General features: G+C 41.2%; 1 protein-coding gene across 4 annotated transcripts in view; it reads right to left on the reverse strand.

Moving 5' to 3' along the window:
- Positions 1-4: 4 nt before the first annotated feature.
- Positions 5-21183, reverse strand: part of GLT8D2 (glycosyltransferase 8 domain containing 2) — a 35138-nt gene continuing 13959 nt past the window's right edge. For 3 of the 4 annotated variants that reach the window (XM_043519404.1, XM_043519411.1, XM_038391938.1), the window contains 9 exons: positions 14981-15025; positions 11805-11900; positions 10397-10565; positions 8870-8987; positions 6556-6640; positions 4162-4274; positions 3515-3681; positions 1843-1955; positions 5-642 (listed from right to left, as the gene is read on the reverse strand). In XM_043519404.1, the coding sequence (XP_043375339.1) occupies positions 470-642; positions 1843-1955; positions 3515-3681; positions 4162-4274; positions 6556-6640; positions 8870-8987; positions 10397-10565; positions 11805-11900; positions 14981-14999 (1053 nt within the window). In that variant the 5' untranslated portion in view covers positions 15000-15025 and the 3' untranslated portion in view covers positions 5-469. Of the gene's footprint in view, positions 643-1842; positions 1956-3514; positions 3682-4161; positions 4275-6555; positions 6641-8869; positions 8988-10396; positions 10566-11804; positions 11901-14980; positions 15026-17690; positions 18030-21183 lie in introns of those variants that run through there. The other variant, XM_038391947.2, reaches the window with a different exon arrangement.

Genomic DNA, 21183 nt, shown 5'->3' on the forward strand with positions numbered 1-21183 from the left:
CCTATTGAAATGTTTCATTCATTTTGGTTTAATGCTGCTTAAAAAAACAGGACTAGAAAGCTAAAACATCTTGTATTCAGCACTGTTAGTACTGCTCGTATAGATTCAAGAAGCAACTGGAATCTTCTTTAGATGATACAAAACATTGCATGAAAACCCATTGTTTAGTTGTGATTTTCATATTTGTAAACATTTTAAAATGTCTTAATCAAGTAAACATATTTCACAATATTACTAGAAACTCAAGCTAATCTGAAGTTTGTATGCATGTTTTACCCCCTATACCAGCACATTAACTCAACATTTATTTTTAGGGTGAAGCTTAAATATTTACGGGTTAGTTTTGTAAAATCAGTTACATATACAGTTAAACTGTATTGCAAAGTATGGTATAGAAATAGAATAATCCATTACAGTCTTGCTGGAAATTTATTTTTAAAAGCATAAACATTTTAGATATCTTTCAATATCAGCTATTAGGACGAATCATTTTGAATTTCCCTGATGGGTCAGGGATAAACCAGTTTTCCCACAGGTCATTATGAACACTAGGGTAATCCCAAGGTTTATACCTTCCATTCCAATGAAGTAATTTAGCTTCTTGAAGAAAATGCTCTGAATACCTGGCATCGGGACTCCACCCTGTGTGGTTTTAAACATAAATATATCTCTAACTTTCATAAAGATCAGTAGTGGAAGATACTGTGCAATTAAACAAAGTACAACTTTTATTAAAACTGATTTAAAGAAAAAATATACTAACTAGTATACTTCTTACTGGTACTAAACATGATGGGCTATTTTGTAAAAGAGTGTTGATAAACTTACTTCTGTACTGCCTTCAGAGCTGGATGGCTAGAGAGCGACAGTTGGTGGCCGGAAGGTGGGGGCTGTTGGCCTGGCACTCAGCTCTGAAGGCAGCACCGCTGCTAGCAGCAGCAGTGCAGAAGTAAGGTTGGCAATACCATACCATGCCACTCATACTTCTGCCTTCAGAGCTGGGTGGCTGCTGATCAAGGGCCCAGCTCTGAAGGCACTACCATAGCAGGCAGTCTTTACTTCTGTGGTGCTGCTGACAGCGGCTCTGCCTTCAGAGCTGGGCTCCTGGACAGCAGCTGCCACTCTAGCTGCCCAGCACTGAAGGCAGTGCTGGTGCCAGCAGCAGGACAGAAGTACCACAACCCTCATCCCCCCCCCTACAATAACCTTATGACCCTCCCACAACTCCTTTTGGGTCAGGACCCCTACAATTACAACACTGACATTTCCAATTTGAATTGCTGAAATCATGAAATTTATGATTTTTAAACTCATGACCATGAAATTGACCATGAATTTGGTAGGGCCCTACAAATGATGTGCTGCTTTACAAACAGGAGGAGGTGGCCCCCTATTGCCAATAAGATCTGGCTAGCTCTTTGTGTAAAATAGCTATCCTACCTTTAACCCCAGCCCAAGGGCTGTTATAGGTGATTTAGCTTGCAACTGCGTCTCAGCCCCTGGCTTCGTAGAGTTTAATACGAGAAGGACCTATCTGATCACCTAGCCTGACCTCCTGCATGTCATTGGTTGTTACATTTCACCCCTGTATTGAGCCCAATAACTTGTGTGGTTAATTTGAAAACGGGAGGGAGGAGAAGCTTCAAGTAAATAGCTATAGTAGGACACAGTGATAAAGGGCTAATTTTGAATCTGGAAGGAAGGGGAATGAGTGTAGAGCAGTGATGTGGGATCTGAGGCATAAAGTAATGTACTGAGAATGAGTAAAATCATCCATAGGGTCCTTAAATCTTATTTGTATTTTGTTCCAGCCCAGAGTGTTTTGAAATGAAACATACTTACCAAGATGTCGCACATGCCACAAGGGATTAATAGTAGAATATTTTCCATGGAATACAATGAGCATTGGAGAAGTGGCCACACCTCCCCCAAGGGTGCTGCTGTAGAGGTTTTCTCTGTGAAAAGGCAAAAAAGAGCAGCTCAAAGTCCTGAAATGAAAAGGAACTTTACTACAAAGGCAAAAGCAATAAATAGTAATACTCTAGCTAATTTTCTATTAAAATCTGCTTTGTATAGATTAAAATTAGGTAAAGAAGTAGTGTTTCAAATATGCACCTTTTTACTGGCATTCCAACACTTAGATTTTTTTTTTCCTTTTAATTGTGGACAATATTTGGTGCTGTATAAGAAATCGTGCCAAAGTCTACCACTCTTACTCATGCTGAGTAGTACCTTACTCTGTAAGTAGTCTCAACAAAATCAATGGGATGCCTCATGGTGGCAGAAATGAAATCTCTGGGATTCTGCTCAGAATGAGGGGCTACTCAGTCAGAGCATGGCAGAACTGACCTAAAATGATGCCAACCCCTGTTCTGAAGTGCCTAAAGTTTAAAATGACTGGCACAGCACTTACAGATACAAAAGGTAAGTCTGCATGAGACCTGGAAGTGTTTTTATTATGGGCTCAAACTCCAGGTACAGAGAATGTTTGGGCACTTTAAAATGTAAAAACCCTTTGTTATATCTTTACAGCAATTTGCTTTAGGGTTCCTGGGTATTTTTCTAAGCATTAAAAAGGGATAAAAAAAATCAAGTGATAGGCCAAATGAGACATGCAGAATAAGTGAGAGGAAGGAGGGAACTGGGGAAGGCTTCCGTTCATAGTCGTAGCTGTTGGTCCCAGGATATTATTCTTCCTCCCCTGGTTCTGTGTGCTTTCTTCCGCGGCTTTCATATGCTTTCCCAGGGTAGCAGAAAACTGATCAACACTATGATCCATTTTCATTTCAGCTCTACTATACTGCACTTTGGACTTACCCTGTGCAGAGTACAGCAGGTGACATTCAAGTTACCAACACACGCTGACAATGGATTGATACCACAAATATTTTGTGAATAGACTTGTGTCATTGACCATACATTGGTTTTTAAAGAGAATGCCATAGTTGTCCCCTACCCCCACCACTTCTCATAGTGGAATTGCCACTTTTACAGCTTCTTGGGGTTGGGTCTTTCTGATTTTCAGCAGTTTATGTAAATTATGGCTTATCTTTGGTGTTTAAGAAATGGTTCTTGGGTTATGAAAAAAAAAAATTGTCCTCTTTCCAGTATTGCTGACATTGCAGTTTATAGGGCCCTAAGCAAGAGCAGAGAGTTTCTTTCCATTCTGATCCCACTGCAAGAAGGAGAGAGACCAACCCTGCTCCTAAGCAGCCTGATCCTGAATGGGGCTGATCATCCACAATGAAAACTGCATGTGTTCAGCACCTCTCAGGATTAGGCCTGGCTTGCTGAGTCAGCACAAGACTGCAGAGTCCCAAGTGATCACTTTGTTGTTCTTGACTGCAGTTGGATTAGAACAGGTGGAAATTGTGCAACATAAAGTTATCTTGCCTTATGATCTGTGAAAGGAAGCACATCTTAAGTAATGGACCTTTGAAAAATGAACAGAAAATTCAGCTTTAAACAGCACATTCAGTCAGGATAAAGTGAAGACTTTGACATCTGTACATACTCTACATTTCTTTGCATCCATTTTTCTAATTGCTTTGTAATCCGCTGGTGCTTCCATTCTGTCATATTAGCCACAATTACACCAGGGTTAAAGGAGCAAGTGCTGGGGCTGATGCCAAGGTCTCTAATTGTTTGCTTCCGGTAGTCCAGATATCCCATGTATGTGTTCTAGAGAGAAGGAAAATTATATATATCTACTGTAAATCTAATTTATGTCTAGATATACTTAGATGCAGCTGTATCTACCTCATGCACATGCAGAATACATAGGCATTGAACAATAAGCTCAGAGAACTTGATTTCTAGATTATTATTACAATATCTTTTGAGCAGCCCAAAGTTCAACCCTCACTCCCTCTCAGTTATCAGAAAGTCTAATATCAATCCTATCAATACTCTCTTCTAAATATGTTGCACATGTGACCTACCAAAACAAGAAGAGTTTAGTAAAATACAAAACATACTGCAAAAGAATCAGGAGACAGCACATCTTAAGATGATCACAGGAAACAATCCCCTTGCTAAACTATATACCTAAATCCAAATACTACGTTTTACCCTGAGAAAACTTTCATTCTGGGATGAAGAAAACCATGTTAAATCTGTAGGTAAAAATCCATCAATCTGAATTTAAAACTAACATCTTACCTGCATTCCTACACTTCTCACCATTTCGTGAGTAGAAGGCAAATCACAGTCATCTGAAAAAGCTGCAGCATGGCCTGGATCTAGCTTTGTGTCATACAGTTCCTGGATGTCACCTGATAATACAGAATTGGGAGTCTAAGAATGGTTTTGTTTCATTGCCACGTATCGATCCTTGGAGCTGTTTACGACAATATCTGTTCTCAGTTACACTGGTACAACCCTATCAATTTCAAAGGATTGCTTGGATGTAAGGCAGGCAGAATTTTGTTCTGTGGGCATTGGTTTCAAACATAGGTCCTGTAACTGGAAGTCAAAATCCTATATTTGTATGTATTCATCTATACTTTACGTGCCTACATGCAGATTTGAAGGTCCAAACATGAGACACGAGCTGTAGCCTGGGTGCACAGATGTGCATGTCTGTACCTTGCCTCTGGATGGGGGACTGTGTTCCTTTCCCCTTACATCCCATTTTGGTCCCCTGCACAATACCCTTTTACCTGGGATTTTGTTAAGGGTGGAGATTTTCTTTTTAGGGCATTATTTTGCTATATCTTATTAAGATACTAGGCCTCACTGCTTGAAAAGTGGGCTCACAATATCCAAAGACTAACACCAGCAGCTAAAATGTTCACAGTGCTCTTGGCTATACCAATGATGAAGTAAAATCTGTTTTCATTTGCTAGGAAACCCAAATAGAGCAATATTAGCATGAGGTAATACAAATCCTGGAAACGAGCAGGAACTGCATCATCTTTTAGGGGCAACTCACCAGTTTGAAAACCTGAAATAGGATTCATGTCCCACAATGGGACAGTGTTTGAATTAAAGGGACACTGTTAGCCTATTTATGGTTCAAAATTGACCTACCTTAAAATTGTTATGATCTGGGAAGGAATTTCCTCTAGATTCTAAACAGCTTCTGTTTTGTGAAATGTAAAACAAAACAACAAGAAAATCAAAAGCAATGCTTTTGGTGTGACACACCAAAATTCAGTGTGTGAACCTCTTGTTGCTTTGCAGAAAGCACGTAACTAACAAATACTATTTCTATAGAGCTAAATCCTGAAATCTATATTAAGTGTTTCCTCTGCAAAACTCCTATTAATTTCAAAGGGAGATTTGAAGAGGCAAAGACTTCAGAATTTGTTCCACAGTTTAATATTCCTGCTAATATTATTGATAATAAAAAAGGCAGAGAGGCTGACTCCATTGGAAAGGTGTATGCAAGTGAGGGGGATATCTATTTTTTCCCCAAATAGTATAAGTTGGAAGAAATTGCATTATCAAGCTTATTGAAAGTGAAGGGAAGGCAAAGACAACAAATCCAACTTTAAAAAGTGGTCAATAGTGCCCTTTTAAGTATTGCTGCTCTGAAATCTACATCTGAAGGCAAGAAAAACTGCACAAAAGCTGTTGAAAACAAAATGAACCAAACTCTTTGCTGTTGTAATTGCACTGACTTCAAAGGTGTTACGCCAGGGATTAATTTGACCCAATGTCCTTGGACGCTCTACTGCATATGTGTTTCATAAGGCTTAATTAATTAACGTTTGCAAAGTTGCTTCTGAGATCCTTGGATGAAAGGTGCTATAAAATAACTGGGATGTGGAAGAATGCTGAAGGGGAAAAAAGACAAAGCAAGAGAAGACATCAACACTAGCAGGAAGAAAAAACAGAGGAAGTGGCAAAGAAAGGAATGAACAGACTGAGAAATCCACATGAAAAAGATAACTCTGCCTCTATTTAGCTTTTGCTGTATGGATGTGGAGGAATTTTCCAGAATTTGAATTGTTTCCTGATTTGTCTTTATTAACCATAAGATACCATATCAATGAGCCTGATTCTGTGAGGTGCTGAGTGCCCTTAGCTTCCATGGATATAAATAGGAATTGAGGGTGCTCAGAGCAACAGGATCCAGGGTCTTTTACAACGTGATCTGAGTAAATTCTTCTTTCTCAAGAATAAGCAGTTATTTGGGGTAAGGATGCTAGCATTTGTGGGGATTTAAGGTCATCTTCACATCTACCAAACAAAATAGGAAACGTCAAGTCCTTCTGTTTAGAGAGGAGTACTGCTGCCTGTTCTAGTGAAACCACGCTTCTTGAAATTGCCTTGTACACTCATGCACAGCAACTGATCAGATGCAATAAACACTGAAAGTCACCCACACACCTATGATCAGGATCAAATATCCAAAAGTAGAAATTGTCCCTTTGCTTTTCCTTTGTTAAATACTATGTAAGGGGGAGTGTGAAGCTGTCATAAGTGCAGCACTCCAGACAACATCCTCAATTTTAAATAGATCTCATATTTCCTGGTGAGCATTAAAGCAGCTGAATTTCCTGCTGCAAACTTCTGCTACATCCCAAGAATTTTTGGATGACAGCTTACCTTGCACAATCACATCATCATCCAAATATATGACTTTCTCGTGTTTGTGGATAAGCAGGGGGAGATAATATCGAACGAAGTTCAGCTGTTAAAAAAAAACAATCAAAATGACAGACTGTAAGTGGCACAATGGCTTAATGCAGTCATCTTGAATGTCTTTTTCAGGATTCAAATGTGACTTAGTCACCTCATCACTGTATATTGTCCGATTTCCTTTTACTGATTGTCTTAAAGAAAATATGGAGGCAAGTTCAAAATTGTGGCAATGTCATCCTAGCCCTACTGAAGTCAATGGAAATTCCTCCCAATGACTTCAGAGGGGCCAGGCTTTCACTCAGCAACTTTGTAAATATTAACTACAGATTCTCTGTCAAATGTTGGGATTAAGTTAAAGCACATGGGGTCCATATTCTTCCTTAGTATAACTCCTATGAAGTCATTGGTGACACAACAGGCATGCATCTGACCCACAATGCCACAAGATAATGTTAGAGACGCCCCAGGAGATCACCTTTCTCAGACTTAGTCTGCTTGGATTCAGAGATTTATCCTGCCACTTTAAACTTTAAAAAGGCAATAGGCCCAGTGGTCAGTATTTATTCACAATGGCCCAGATCTAGGGTTGCCAACTTTCTAATTACACAAAACTGAACACCTGTGTCCCACTCCTTCACTGAGGCCCCATCATCACTCGCTCCATCCCTCCTCCTTCTGTTGCTCACTTTCACTGGCTGGGGCAGGGGGTTGGGGTGCAGGAGGTGGTGAGGGCTCTGTCTGGGGGTGCAGGCGTGGACTCCAAGGCGGTTGAGGGGTTCAGAGTGTGGGAGGGGATGTGGGCTCTAGCTAGTGGTGGAGCTGTGGATGAGGGGTTTGGGGCACAGGAGGGGGCTCTAGGCTGGAGCAGGGGGCTGGGGTGCAGGGTGTGTGTGTGGGAGGGGGTGAGGGCTCCGGCTGGGGGTGCAGCTCTGGGGTGGGGTTGGGGTAGAGGGGGGTCCCGGCGGTGCTTACCGTGGCGCCGAGGAAGCCTGCCTTAGCCCTGGGCCCCTGGTGTGCCACCAACTGGACTTTTAACAGCCTGGTCGGCAGTGCCAATCAAAGCCACCAGGGTCACTTTTTGACCAGGCGTTCTGGTCGAAAACCAGACACGTGGCAACCCTACCCAGATCTTCCACTGCAGGGTAGCAGCTTTTCACAGCACTCTCAGTACAAAGCATTCCTAAAGGCAGCATAGCCAACCACAGGAGAATCACCCCAGCATAAGGGACTCCTCCAGTGGCATAGGTTTGGCATAACAAATCCTACTCTACACACAGTACCTACTGTGGGAGCAGGGGGCATTGCAGAAGGAAAGAGCGTAGCGAGGGTTGCCAGTTTTGGCTGGAGGTTTCTTCACACGACATAATCTTTAATTGAAGATTAATCTTTAATTCCTGGAAACTCCAGGACAATCCTGGAGGATTGGCAACCCTGGAAAGGGGACAAGTTTGCAGCTTCCTTGCATTTTAGCAGTTCTTGTCTTCCACATCAGTCACTAGCAGTTGCAGGCAGCCCGTGGAATTTAGAGCTTCAGGCTCTTAGACCTTCAGGCTCTAAATTATGCTGGGAAGGAGTCACTAGCCCAGAACAGAGTCAGCTCAGGGTTGCAGCTGAGTTTAAGTTCTTAAAGTTATAATAATAAGCCCCACAGTTAAGTTCCCAAACCAATAACATCCCCATACAAGAAGATGGGAAAATTAGCAGGGACTTTGCTGCAATGATCTCCTCTCTTTGAATAATGTCTCAACATTTAGTTGTTGGTTCCTTCTCCGAGTGATGTGTAAGAAAAAAAAAAAATGTAATCCTCTGTTAGGAGTTACAGTCTCGGAGGGCAAGGCAGTAAGAGTGATTATTTTGATTACATCTCTTCAAAAGTGTTATTTTTATGAATCTCTAAAGTGCTAGTTAAGCTTGGTCTCCCCACTGGCCAGCCCAAGTATATGGCCTGGCCAAGATTTAACCAGGTCAGACCAGGGTTTAATCAAGTCAGGTCATCTGCCTGGAAGGATGTCCTACAACATATAAAGGGGGTTGTACCTCAGGAAATAGAGCAGGAGAGCAACAATGTGGAGTAGAAGCACTTGCCACAGGAGGAGTGCTAGTCTAATAAGAAAACCATCCAACATTATTACCAACTGGTGTGGCGCCTCTAATACCCCTGTGGTTCTATACAAAGGAGCAGAGCACAAAGAAGATTTGAAGACTTCAAATGTGCATTAAAATCTTGGAGACTATGACAGCTCTGTTTTGGTGATATGTGTGGTATTTGCTTACTCACAGGCTGGAGTAACTCAGGGCGTGATGCATCTGGTCTTATTTTTCCTTTTAGTACCATAGGGTTGAACTCTACAATTTTATACTTTATTTCTTTCAATTTGGTATTTTCAATCCATTTTCTGAGATGAAAGAGAAATGATAAAAGTGTGTTACAGAAAACCACAGAGATCTTCAGTATCAAATGTCAGAGTGCTTAATGGCACATGCCCTGACTATATTTAAGACTACTGGTTTTAAAACAAAACACAAAAATCTTTCAATGAAAAAAATACAATTTTTTGTATTTTTTTCCACAACTTTTTACTTCATTCTGTGACCAGCTCTATACGAGATTCTCTTTTTGAGCCTCATCTTGACAGGTATTTGCACCTTTTAATGATCTTCAAGACCTGGGTTCGAGTCCCTGCTCCACCACAGACTTCCTGAGTCATCCTGGGCAAGTCACTTATTCTCTCTGGTCCAGTTCCTCCAAGGTACTTAGCCCTGGTCTACACTGGGGGGGAGGAGGGGACCACTCTAAGTTACGCAACTTCAGCTACGTGAATAATGTAGCTGAAATCGACATACTTAGCTCTACTCACCGTGGTGTCTTCACTGCAGTAGGTCGACTGCTGATGCTCCCCCGTCAACTCTGCCTGCACTTCTCGCTCTGGTGGAGTACCAGAGTTGACGGGAGGGCACTAGGTGGTCGATTTATCACTTCTTCACTAGACACGATAAATCGACCCCCACTGGATCGATCGCTCTGGAGGTAAGCGTACACATGCCCGCTGACTCCTACCTTCCATTGATTTAAAAGGAAGTTAGAAGCCCAAATACTTTTGAGGCTCTGGACTGCAGTTCCTTATGTGTAAAATGGTGTTAACAGGGCTTTTCTACCTCACAGATGTGTTAGGAGCACAAATACATTAAAGATTGTAAAGAAACTATAGTAATGAAGGCTATATAAATATGCTAAAGAGAGAGACTCCTGAATGAGTTTGTTTCTTCACTGAGATGGCCCCTACATTGATGGACTCATTCCTCCTTGGTATGCACCTGGCTTCAATCCACCCCACTTTAAACAATATCTACAATTTTGTATGACCATGGTTGGACCCCATACTTATAACCTTTACCTCTCCTTTTTTCTGTGTTAGCCCCACTCTCTCTGTTGTTCGCCTCTGAAGCTGAAGGAGCAGCCCTCAATACAGAGCAGTACAAAGCCACAGAGGGAGCTTCAGGAAGGATTGTGAAGGAGAAACACACACACTGTATCATCGTGCAGCATGGCCTCCCTTCTGCCACTAGTTGGTGCAGGCCAGTGGCCATCACCTGGCTTAGATTAGTCCCCTTTTGGGGTGGCTGGTGCCCCTAGCAGGCAGCAGTTCCTGTACCCAGGGACTGCAGGATCTGTGACGGCCTTTGCACAGCAGAGAGGAATGACTCCTTGGGCCCTCCCCCAATCCCTGTGCACCAATGCAAAGCCCAGTAACAATCTGGCCCTAACTAAGTAGCAGAATGAATAGTTTTTGGTAAATCCTGTTACCTGATATGTGGAATTGTGTTCTTTAGGCCAACTATGTAGAACAAAACATTAGCATCCGTGTTGCTGTAGATGCTACTGATTGCTGCTATCGCTGCGCCCATTCTACCCGTAGCAGCACATATCACCACTGGAATTTCTTCTTCCATCTCCTCAGGACTCTCCAAATCAACTGCATATAGCAAAATCCCAAATTATTGTACAGAATTCAGCACCATCTTATAACAGACCTAGTCTCTGAATTGTATAAACTAGAAACAGAGCAAAAGTGTTACAACACTCAGGAAGCTGCTAAGGGGTGAAGAGCTGGGGAACACGATTAACAGTACTGAGATTGGTGCACATAAATACCAAAATAAATATCAAGGCTACGTCTACACTAGAAGAGCTCTATTGATATAGGAATGCACCGAGATACTACACCTTCAAAGCTCTTCTTGTGTGGATGCAGCTCTGCATTGTACATTATAATCACCTCCCACCAGTTAAACAAGCTATACTTCTAAAAACATGGGTTTCCCAATATAACTATGTCCACACTAGGGGCTTCTGCCAACACACCTATGTTGCTCAAGAATCACACCTTTTCACACCCTGACTTATGTCAGCAGAAGTCTGTAGTTTAGACCTGGACTAGGATCTGAAGCCTTTCACCCCTAATGTCTGGTCTGCACTTAAAAGCTTTTATTGGTATAACTATGTCATTTAGGTTTCAGAGTAGCAGCCATGTTAGTCTGTATTCGCAAAAAGAAAAGGAGTACTTGCGGCACCTTAGAGACTAACAAATTGAGGAGTGTGATTTTTTTTAATCACCATAGTTATACTAGTAAAATCCCTAGTGCGAAAGCAGTTATACCATATAAAAGTGACATACTGGTACAGTTTATTCCCTACATTTTACATCAGGATATTTGCACTCAGTACAGTTAAAGCAGAAAAACTTTCTAGTGTAGACAACTCCTTAGTTAGTGGTTGGCTGGCTCAGGTTGGTTATTACCTGCTGCTGCTGTTTGATAGCCTGTTTGAAATGAACTAGTGATCTCAGTCTGTTCCCAAGCAGGCAGATTCCCATCATTAAAAAACATCCTCACAGTTGTTACCAATTGACTTCTCCGTTAGTCTCTGCAAAAGTTGAGAATGTGACCCAGCTCCCATTGATGTCAATGGAAGAATTCTCATTGGCCTCAAGGAGAGTTGGATCAAGCCCTGAATCACAATGGATATTCTTAGCCACTACTGACCTGGTATTATTCAAATCAGATGATCTAGAAATTAAAAGTTCTGGGTCCTAGATTACATCAAAATAACACAAGTGATTCTGTTATAAATTCCTATTTATCCTACAGCAGGAACAGAAACCAGTGCTCAGTTACTATCAAACCTGAATAGAATAAAATAATGAGCTACTTACTTGTTTCATTATTTAATGTAGATGGCACCTTGTGAACTTTATTATACAGAATGACACAGATGGTCAAAACAAGTAGGAATAATAAGATCTGATTAACTGAAATAAAGAAGTCAAAAGTTAGTATAAAAATTAATGCTAATTGTTCATATACCTGTATTTTTAATTTTACCAGCTACATGACTGCCATTTACTGTATTTGTTTTGCAAATCTCATCTCATTTGCTATTTGGCTGAATTAAAAACAAACTGCTTGTAAGATTTATTTAGAAATTCGCACTGTAGCCTGGGTCCAGTATAATCAGAAATCTGTGGTCAGTTCTTTCCAGATGTTTTGGTTTTCAAGGATGTTCTGATTGCAAGTACTTCCAAAATAGGAAAACTGTTAAATCATTAAGCCTATTATTCAAGGGCTACTGACCCTAGGAAAATTGCCTGTTGCTGAAAATGGTTGGCAGCCATAGGTTCTATCCTGATTTTCTCCTTAACTATTGTTGAAAATTATTTTAACTGCTTTTGTAGATGAGACTAATCCATTTTCATCATAGTTACAGAAAGCAAGATACAGGTTTGGTGGGGAATGGTCTCAAACACACTTTCTATAGTGGTGTTACAAACTGTTTCCATCCCCAGAATGGGATATTATATACTTCATACCAATATGAGTATCCTCTGTCCCACACAGAATGCTGGTTCAGCCACCTTTGTGATTCTGACCTCACAGTTCTTCTACCCCTCAAAAAATACACTCTATGGCCCAAACATGGGTGGGACTAGGTGGGCAGAGGGAGCAGTGGGCAGGTGCGGGACAGGATGCTGTCCATCATCCCCAGCGGCCATTGCTTGGAAAAGGTAATACAGCCTGCGGTATATGTGGTAATAAGTATTACATTCAGTAATAACTCGTTGCAGAATCAGGTCCTAAGCTAAGGAGGAACTGACAACGCAGGGAGGGGGATGAAGGTGGAAGGATGAGGAAGAGAACATGATTATGAGGTCACTTGGAAGTCTAATACACATATCTAAAGGGTAACGAAGAAGTGCATCATTTTTCTTTGTTTGTATAACCGAATGTACTGATTTTAAAATGTGTAAAAGACATATAAAAAGACGTAAACTGATTTTGGAACTTTTTTTCTGGCTACCTTGTGGTCCTCCAGTTGCCATAGGATTTCAGAATTAACGCTACCTGTCCCTTTCCTTTACCTCAAATCTCTTTGGGTAGACCTTCAAACAGTGAAGCATTTTAGATCATTTCAATGAACTAGTTCAGCTATTCATGGTCTATTTGAGGATAACTCTAAAAGCATTACAAAAATAAACTTGGCATGCCACAGAAACTGTGCATGTTCCAAATATTTGTAAAGGTATAAATATTTTGATTCAAGTACTTTACTTAGCAAAATCAAAGCATGCAAAAAGCAAATGCCTTACTCTATATTTGGATTTTTCAGCTTCTACCAGAGTCTGTCTTGGACTGAATGCTTAAGCTATCTAACATAAATCACCCCCTGAATGAGTAGGATGTTACTGGAAATGCTAAAGGTAAATAATTATCATCATCATCAATGAACTTGCTGAATGTCATCTTCAATTCTATTTTGTTAGTTATGTAGCATCATGAATGTTCTCAATATGGGCAAAATATACAAAAAACATAGAACACAGAATTCTGACCTCAGTTACACCTGTAAAAATCTTTTGAGCAGGATCATCAGCTGGTGTAAATTAGCATAACTCAAGAATGTCAGTGGAGATATCCTTGTTTACACCAGCTGAGGATCTCACCCATTGACTTCAGTGGAGTTGCATGGATCTAGTGAGGGCACAGTCTGACCCACTTTAGCTTGAGAGGTATTGAGAACCCGGAATCCCATTGGGCCAAATCCTAACTATGGTGCTAAGCAGGCATAAAATCCACCAGAGTTCTGCAGGAAAGCTAAGCTCAGCATCCAAAGGCACTAATCATGTCTTGAATATGGAGCCCTCCTCCTCAGTAGTGGCCACAGAGCTGCTCCGTAGCCAGAAAGATCCACCCATTCCCCCAGAGGCAGAATTCCAAGAATCCATCCCCTCTGATGTCAAGTGGGAAGCAGTGCCTATTAAGATGTTCCCCAGCTGACTGACAACAAGGGAAGCAAGTGGCCTATGGAACCAACTGATAGCATCACAACAGAGCTGTTAGCCAAGAAAGCAAAGGACTCGTCCACATTGGGGGTCGCCATGTTCCAAGAAAACTGGAATTTGGGAGCTAGCATAGCCCCTTCAAACTCCCAATCATCCACTTTTTGGAAGGCTCAGAGTGAGCCCCAGTCCCTGGATTGCTCTGTCTCACTCTTGCATACTGCTTCATGCAGTTTAATATTGCCTCAACACTGAGTAGCTTCCATGGCTCCTCCATGGGGAAGACAGAAGGATCAAGTTCTGCAAACGGGTATAGGAAGAGGTGGAATTGCTTACATGCAAGAGCTTCTATAAGTCCACCGGACCTAACTGTGAACCTGATGAGAAGCCATTCTACAGCCTCACTGTTCTCAGTGTCAATCAGGCCAACACAGAGTGGCACCTCTCAAGATTTTCTCCATTGATTCAAATTCAGAACGGATGTGCAAGATGATGCAAGTTACACATCGATGAGCAGATATAAGACAGTCTACATTTGTATAATTTCCACACTGAAGACTGGGAGAGAGGCAGGTCACAGGAAAACACATAAAAGGAAAATGTAAGAAAAGCATATGTTAAACTAGCCTCTTCCACACATTTTAATTTACTCCCTCTGAGATCTATTACCAGACATTCAGTATATAACTTACATCAGTTTAAACTTCTAATTTATACCACATTACACTTCATTTATGAATCTGGCCTATTAACTTCAATGGAATGTGCAGGTGCTAAGCATGTGTCAGGATTAGATGCTGTCATTATAGCCTTTAATACAGCAAAGCACGTGAGTATTATTCCCATTGACTTCAATGGGGTTAAGCACACACTTAAGTGCTTTGCTGATCAGGGAAGGGGTTACTCATCATAAAGTGCTTTGCAGAACTGGAGTCATAAATTAGCATGCAACCCTCCTATACAATCTCCTGTAAAATTTTTATATGATCTTTATCTAGCTCTTTAAAAAAATATGTGAATCAAATTGATACTGAAATGTTCTGAATCTTTCTTACTTTTCCTTAACAGAGCCATATGTTCCTTTGGTTAAGAACTGTGATCTGTAGTTTAAAAAAAAAAAAAAAAAAGAGAAGAGAAGTTATAAACACAGCGACAAATATTTCTTTCGTATTTTGTGGGTTCAATTTTTGCACCATTAGTTTTGCCTTTGACTTGAATGGAAGCAAGACTGGATCCTAACGTTGAAAAGCTTTTCATGGAAACATATTACATTTGCAATGTTTTGGGCAACAATTTATGACCTTATATAATCCAGAAATTAAAAACACAAAAATGTTTTAAATATGTGAACTAGTTTCAAAGCTGTATAACTATAGTAAAACAAGTAATGTTTTGATAGACTCAGTATAGTCACTTATATCAGCAATACATACATTTTATAACGCAGATTTTTTCTTAATGTAAAACAGAAAAACAAAACATATGCAAATATACAATATGTTTACAAAACGCATCTGTAGGTATTTTAATCTATTGAAATTATCCTCGACTCCCCATAAGCAGAACAAATGTAAACACCATAATGCAATTTCTAGATCTTGTTATAATCAAACACACAGCAACATAGATATTGCCATATTAAATCAGATAAAGGATCTATCTAGCCTAGAATCCTGTCTCTGTCTTGGGCTGTGTCTGCACTGACAATTTTAGGGAACTCTTCCACCACTGCTATAACATCAGTGTAATTTCACTGGTGGCAGCAACCAGGGGACAGCATAATTCAACAGGTCGTAGCAACAAGGGGAGAGCGTTGGTGTGGACTGGCCATGAGCATTTTAACCACATCATCTATAGCGCTGGAGCAACTAGAAGTTTCCTTAAAACTGTCATTGTCGTCAAGAGCTGAAAGTGGTCAGTATCAGATGCCTCTGAGGAAAGTATTAAATCCCCTTAATGGACTTTTATGGGAAAATCCCACATTTACTTGTATTTTAGAAACCAAATTACCTTTTTCTTTGTACTTTAGGCAGTACAAATTTAGAAAGTCTTAATAGTAAAAAGCAGATGATGATTTATTTTTAAATTTATGGGTCAAATTCAGACCTATCACAACTCCCACTGATTTTAATGATGGGCTCATCAAAGAGATGTTGTGTTGCATCATTTAAAAAACATAATATTATTTATTTTGTTTCTTCTCTGGTCATAGGCCTTTAAAAAAATCCCTTGTAAACAGTTCTTTTTAAAAATAAAATACCCCACTAGGCACACATTTGGAAACAAAAAGGATGATTAGTTTGACACTCCTGCAAGGGCTCTGATGACAACAGTTTGTTGTGTACAGGGAGCACAGCCAAGGCCTTTCTCTTGCCCCTAGTAAGAGCTGCCTTTGGTGCTAGCCAGCCCACGTTCCTCGGGCTCCCAAGCACAGCTAGCCTTCTGGCCCCTCTGCTACACCTATGGAGGGTCAGTCATAATCTGGAGCAATATGTTTAAGGGGAATTTCTTTTTACATTCCAATCTCCTGAGGCTGGTAAACCTATGAAAGCAAACTGAAACATCAGGAAACAAGTTATTGAAGACATGAGATGAGATATCAAAAATTAAAACAAACAAACAAACAAAGAACTACACAGCACCACAGGCTAAAAAGAAAACAATGTATGCTTGTGACATTTCTCCCTCTAGCAACGTAGCTATTCATGGCATCTCAACCCCCTTTTTCCATATTTTCATGCCTGGAGATACAGATATTATGTTTGTTATTTTTAAATATAATTCATTTTGATTAATTGAGACGGGAGAGGAGGCTAGAGTGGTATGAATTCTTGAAAGCTGAGTCACAAAATACAGTTATGTCTTATTGGTCAATTCTGAGTTTACGGAAAGATCTCGAGTCAGTCTCCAATTTTGATTGACAAGTTGAATTCTAAACAGAACACATAAACAGAACAGTCTGTATGCACGTAAATATTGTGACTGATTTGAAAAAAAACAAACAGATTAATAAACATAGTGTAAGGTAATAGTTATCTTAGGGCTAAATTCTTATCAGATCTGCACTGTTTATCTGGACTCCAATATTCTGCTCTCTCCATATGCACAGAACCCCCTTGATTTACATACGTAAGTAGATCAGGCAGGCAGTCAAGAGAAGAGCTTTGCCTTTTGAAATCTCCTCTCTTGTGTACAGAACACACATTTTTTTCCTTTCTAGTCTGGAAATTTGAATCAGTAATTTTTGTAAGTGGACAAAATTCTCACTCCTGTGGTGCAATCCTGGCCTCACTGAAATCAATGGCAGTTTTGACATTGATTTCAATAGGACCAGGATGTCACTCTTGCAATTAGAATTTGTCCCACACTGTAAACGTAACTTGCAGTCACTACGATGTGCAGCTGGCCTGTCAGAACCCTACACTAGCTCCAGAAATAATTAAAGCAGTCCAAATCGCTCCAAATTTTTAATCTTTAAAATCCAAAGCTAGAAAGACTCAAATATAATCAAACTTTTTGTTCAATATTTGAAGAGATTCCTAATATCAGTGGCCTGCATTTTGTAGCTTTGGAAGAAAGAAATGAACTCGACTTGTATCTCTGCAAACATTTACCCTTAGTTTTCCTAAACACGGATTACTGGAATCTGACGTCTCTAGACACAATTGCCAGATCATATAACAAAATGAGGGGCAGCAGCAGGGAAAGCTGCACATGAAACAGTGACATTACTGTTTAGATATTTCCTGCTTAATTAGCCTTTACCTTTCAAACGAAGCACAGCACTCACGGCTTCTTTCTCCAGAAGAATTGCAGGGCGACAACACTCCGTTCCTAGCTCACCCAAAACTGCAAGCACTCATGCCAAAACTGCCGGGCCCATGACTCCCCTTGGAAATCCTAGATACATGAGTCTTAAAGGGCCACAGTAATGCTTTTAAGTTGGGAATCCTTTAAGTGTACTTTGGAGAGGTGCTGGTTTTTCTTTCCTTTTTCTGCCTCTGAGAAGCTGCTCAGAATCCAGACGTTGCACTGACGGAGTGAAAGAGCCCCATAAACCACTTCCAGATGTGCTGAATGATGCAGCCCCAGATCTGGCAAACTCCCCTCAGATCCTCCTTCAGCAGATTGCAAATAAATCCCATAGGAAATAAAAGTCCAGATGGGGGAAAAAGCAAATATCTCCAGAAGCAACTTCAACAATCACACGGTCTCGAGTTACATCTTTATTTAATTGCTATTTTTTGTAATCATGAAGAGATAACTACTGGTAAGCAAGAATCAAGTAAGAAGAATGGGCACAAATCCAATGTATTAACATAATATATGACTATTGTGGACACTAATATGACATCAATAAGTATATTAATTCTTAGAAAATGCTCACAATTAAGGACAGCATGACATGTGTCTTTAACAATTGCTGTGGATTAAAGGTATCAGGCTGGCTTTTTTCTTAGCATCCTTATTGACTGGTTACATTTAAAAAGAAAAATAAACCAATTGTAATCTCAATAACAACAAAGCCTGAACATTTGCAGTGAAATCTCTCCCCCGCCTCCCCCCAGTGAAATCAATGACAAAAAATCTTATTGACTTCAACAGCGCCAGACTTTTACCCTTGAATTTTGCTGGAATCTTTAGTACTGATACTTTGCCACTGGACTACTGTAACAGAAAACTTTTTATTTTTTGGATTACAGATGTTTTTCTATTTTTTTTAATCACAGTTTCTATTACAGTCAAGTTCAAGATGTAAAAATTTAATATGGATTTCAAACATGCTAACATTTTCAAAAGTGTTCACATCCATGATGCTGGTTTGTCCCTTTCTAAAATTAGGGGACATTTACAAAATTCAGCTCTGATTGTGGGTTGTGATTTTGAACTCTGTCCCTCCCAAATATTGGGGAAGTTATGGAATGGGGGTTTGGTTTGAACAAAAAGGGAATTTGGAATGTCAAAAGTTATTACTATATGCTGATATACTTTTCCTCCTGACACTGTCTGTGAACCTTTTCCTATTTTTTTTTCCATATCTATTTCCATGCCACCTCTTGTGCTTGGACTTTCCTCCCTCCCCTTGTACCAGTCAAATGCCCTTTCCCCATTAAAATATTTTCTTTACAATAAAACCATGGGGCTTTCAGGAGGAAGTATTGAAAGTAGTATCATACTATACTACTATTCTATAGCAGTAACATCATACTGTACATACTATTCTAAACTCTTTTTAAAGTATTAATACAGCTTGAGACAAAATGCAAGATTTTAGGGAGCCTCTGAAGATAGAATTTTTTAATTTCCAGGCAACAAATTAAAGGTATATGTAAACTTAAACCACTACAGAGGCACAGCTGTAGCCTGTAGATGTAGATGTTACCTATGCTGACGGGAGGGGTTCTCCAGTCAGTGTAGATAACCCAGATCCCCTAGAGGCAGTAGCTAGGTCAACAAAAGAATTCAACCTAGTGCTGTCTACATCAGGGGTTAGGTCGGCTTAACTACACCTCTCAGGGGAGTGAATTTTTCACACCCCTGAGAGAGGTACCTATGCCCCTATAAATTTCTAGTGTAGATCAACCCTAGGTGGCTGATTGCCCATGAAGTGAGCACATGGAGAAGCAGGGCAGGAAGGCTGGGCCCTGCTCTGCTTCAAGCATTGCCCTGACCTGGAAGTTTTTGGGGGAAATGTATCCAGAGTGGCTGAAAAACTTCAGCCATTTGGGCCAAACAGCAGACGGTCATGACCTCAGGCACTTGGGCCAGTGACATTTCCCGTGGGAGGGCAGAGCATGGCAGAGCCAGAGGGGACCTGTCCAGGCCACAAAGAAGAGAGTCTCTGAGCCCCTTCCCCTTCTGTCACCAGAAGCGCTTGTAGTTGGGGACAGAATATTCCCCTGACTCAAAACACCCCTCCCTGCCCCGACTGATCTGTGGCCAGGCTTCTTCCCAGGCGGGGTGAGGGAAAAGCCTCCCCCGACACTGCCTGCAAGGGGAACAGCAGCCTGAGCTCTGCCCCACACCTGGGGACAGCAGGCGGCTGGGGAGTCCCAGGCCCCCTCCTCCCAATGACCAACTGTTCAGGTCCCCCCTGTGGTGTCTGACCCTCACTTGGCAGGAGGGGCTGCTGAGGAGCCCCCAGGATCACATCACCCATATTCCCTCATGGCCAGTGTAGTATCCCCCCAAAAAACCCCATATGTCATAATTTGCTACCTCTCCACCAACGAGAAAGGCGAGATGTAGCAAATTGTGACAGAGCAGCAAAAGAACATCTCTACTGGTAGCACAATCCGTCAGACAGCAATTTAGCACAGGGGTGGCCGACCAGTGGCTCCAGAGCCACATGCGGCTCTTCAGAAGTTAATATGCGGCTCCTTGTATAGGCACCGATTCCAGGCTGAAGCTAAAGGTGCCAACTTTCCAATGTGCCAGGGGTGCTCACTACTCAACCCCCTGGCTCTGCCCTGGACCCTGCCCTGACTCCACCCCTTCCCGCCCCCTCCCCTGAGCCTGCCATGTCCTCGCTCCTCCCCCTCCCCCCCCCCAGAGCCTCCTGCATGCCACAAAACAGCTGATCAGGAGGGAGGGGGAGGCGCTGATCGGGTGGGAGGTGCTGGGAGCAGGGGAGCTGATGGGGGGCTGCTGACGTATTACTGTGGCTCTTCGGCAATATACATCGGTAAATTCTAGCTCCTTCTCAGGCTCAGATTGGCCAGTGCAGGTTTAGTATAATGTTAAACTGCTACAGACATAATTTGCTACTTCCCACCTTTCCCCATCCTCAAATCCAGGGGTAGCAAATTAATGGATATGGTTACACTTGGCACAATTTGCTACCTCTCACCTTTCCCTTTCCTTTTGTCCATGGGTAGAAAATTATGATGGACGGGTACACTTGTCAGAAATTGCTCTCTCTATCTTTGCCCATCCTCTGCTCTAGAGGTAGAAAATTGTGATGAATGGGGATACACCTGGTACAATTTGCTAACTCTTACCCTTCCCCATCTCCTGATCGGGGGTAGTAAATTGTGATGGTTGGGGGGACACCCATCACAATTTACTGCCATTGTGAAATCTCTATTTTACATTTGGACACAAATAAAGAAAGGTATTTTTATAATTTGGAAAAGCATTCTACAGAGTTAAACCACAGGTCTATTATATGTAAAACCTTGAATGAAGGTATTGTATTTTCTTTATTAGTCTCTTTCCAGTGTAGATTTGAAACTGAATGGCCTATAGTAAACAAACA

The sequence above is a fragment of the Dermochelys coriacea genome, chromosome 1, assembly GCF_009764565.3.
Source record: "Dermochelys coriacea isolate rDerCor1 chromosome 1, rDerCor1.pri.v4, whole genome shotgun sequence".
In the NCBI taxonomy this organism is placed as follows: domain Eukaryota; kingdom Metazoa; phylum Chordata; order Testudines; family Dermochelyidae; genus Dermochelys; species Dermochelys coriacea.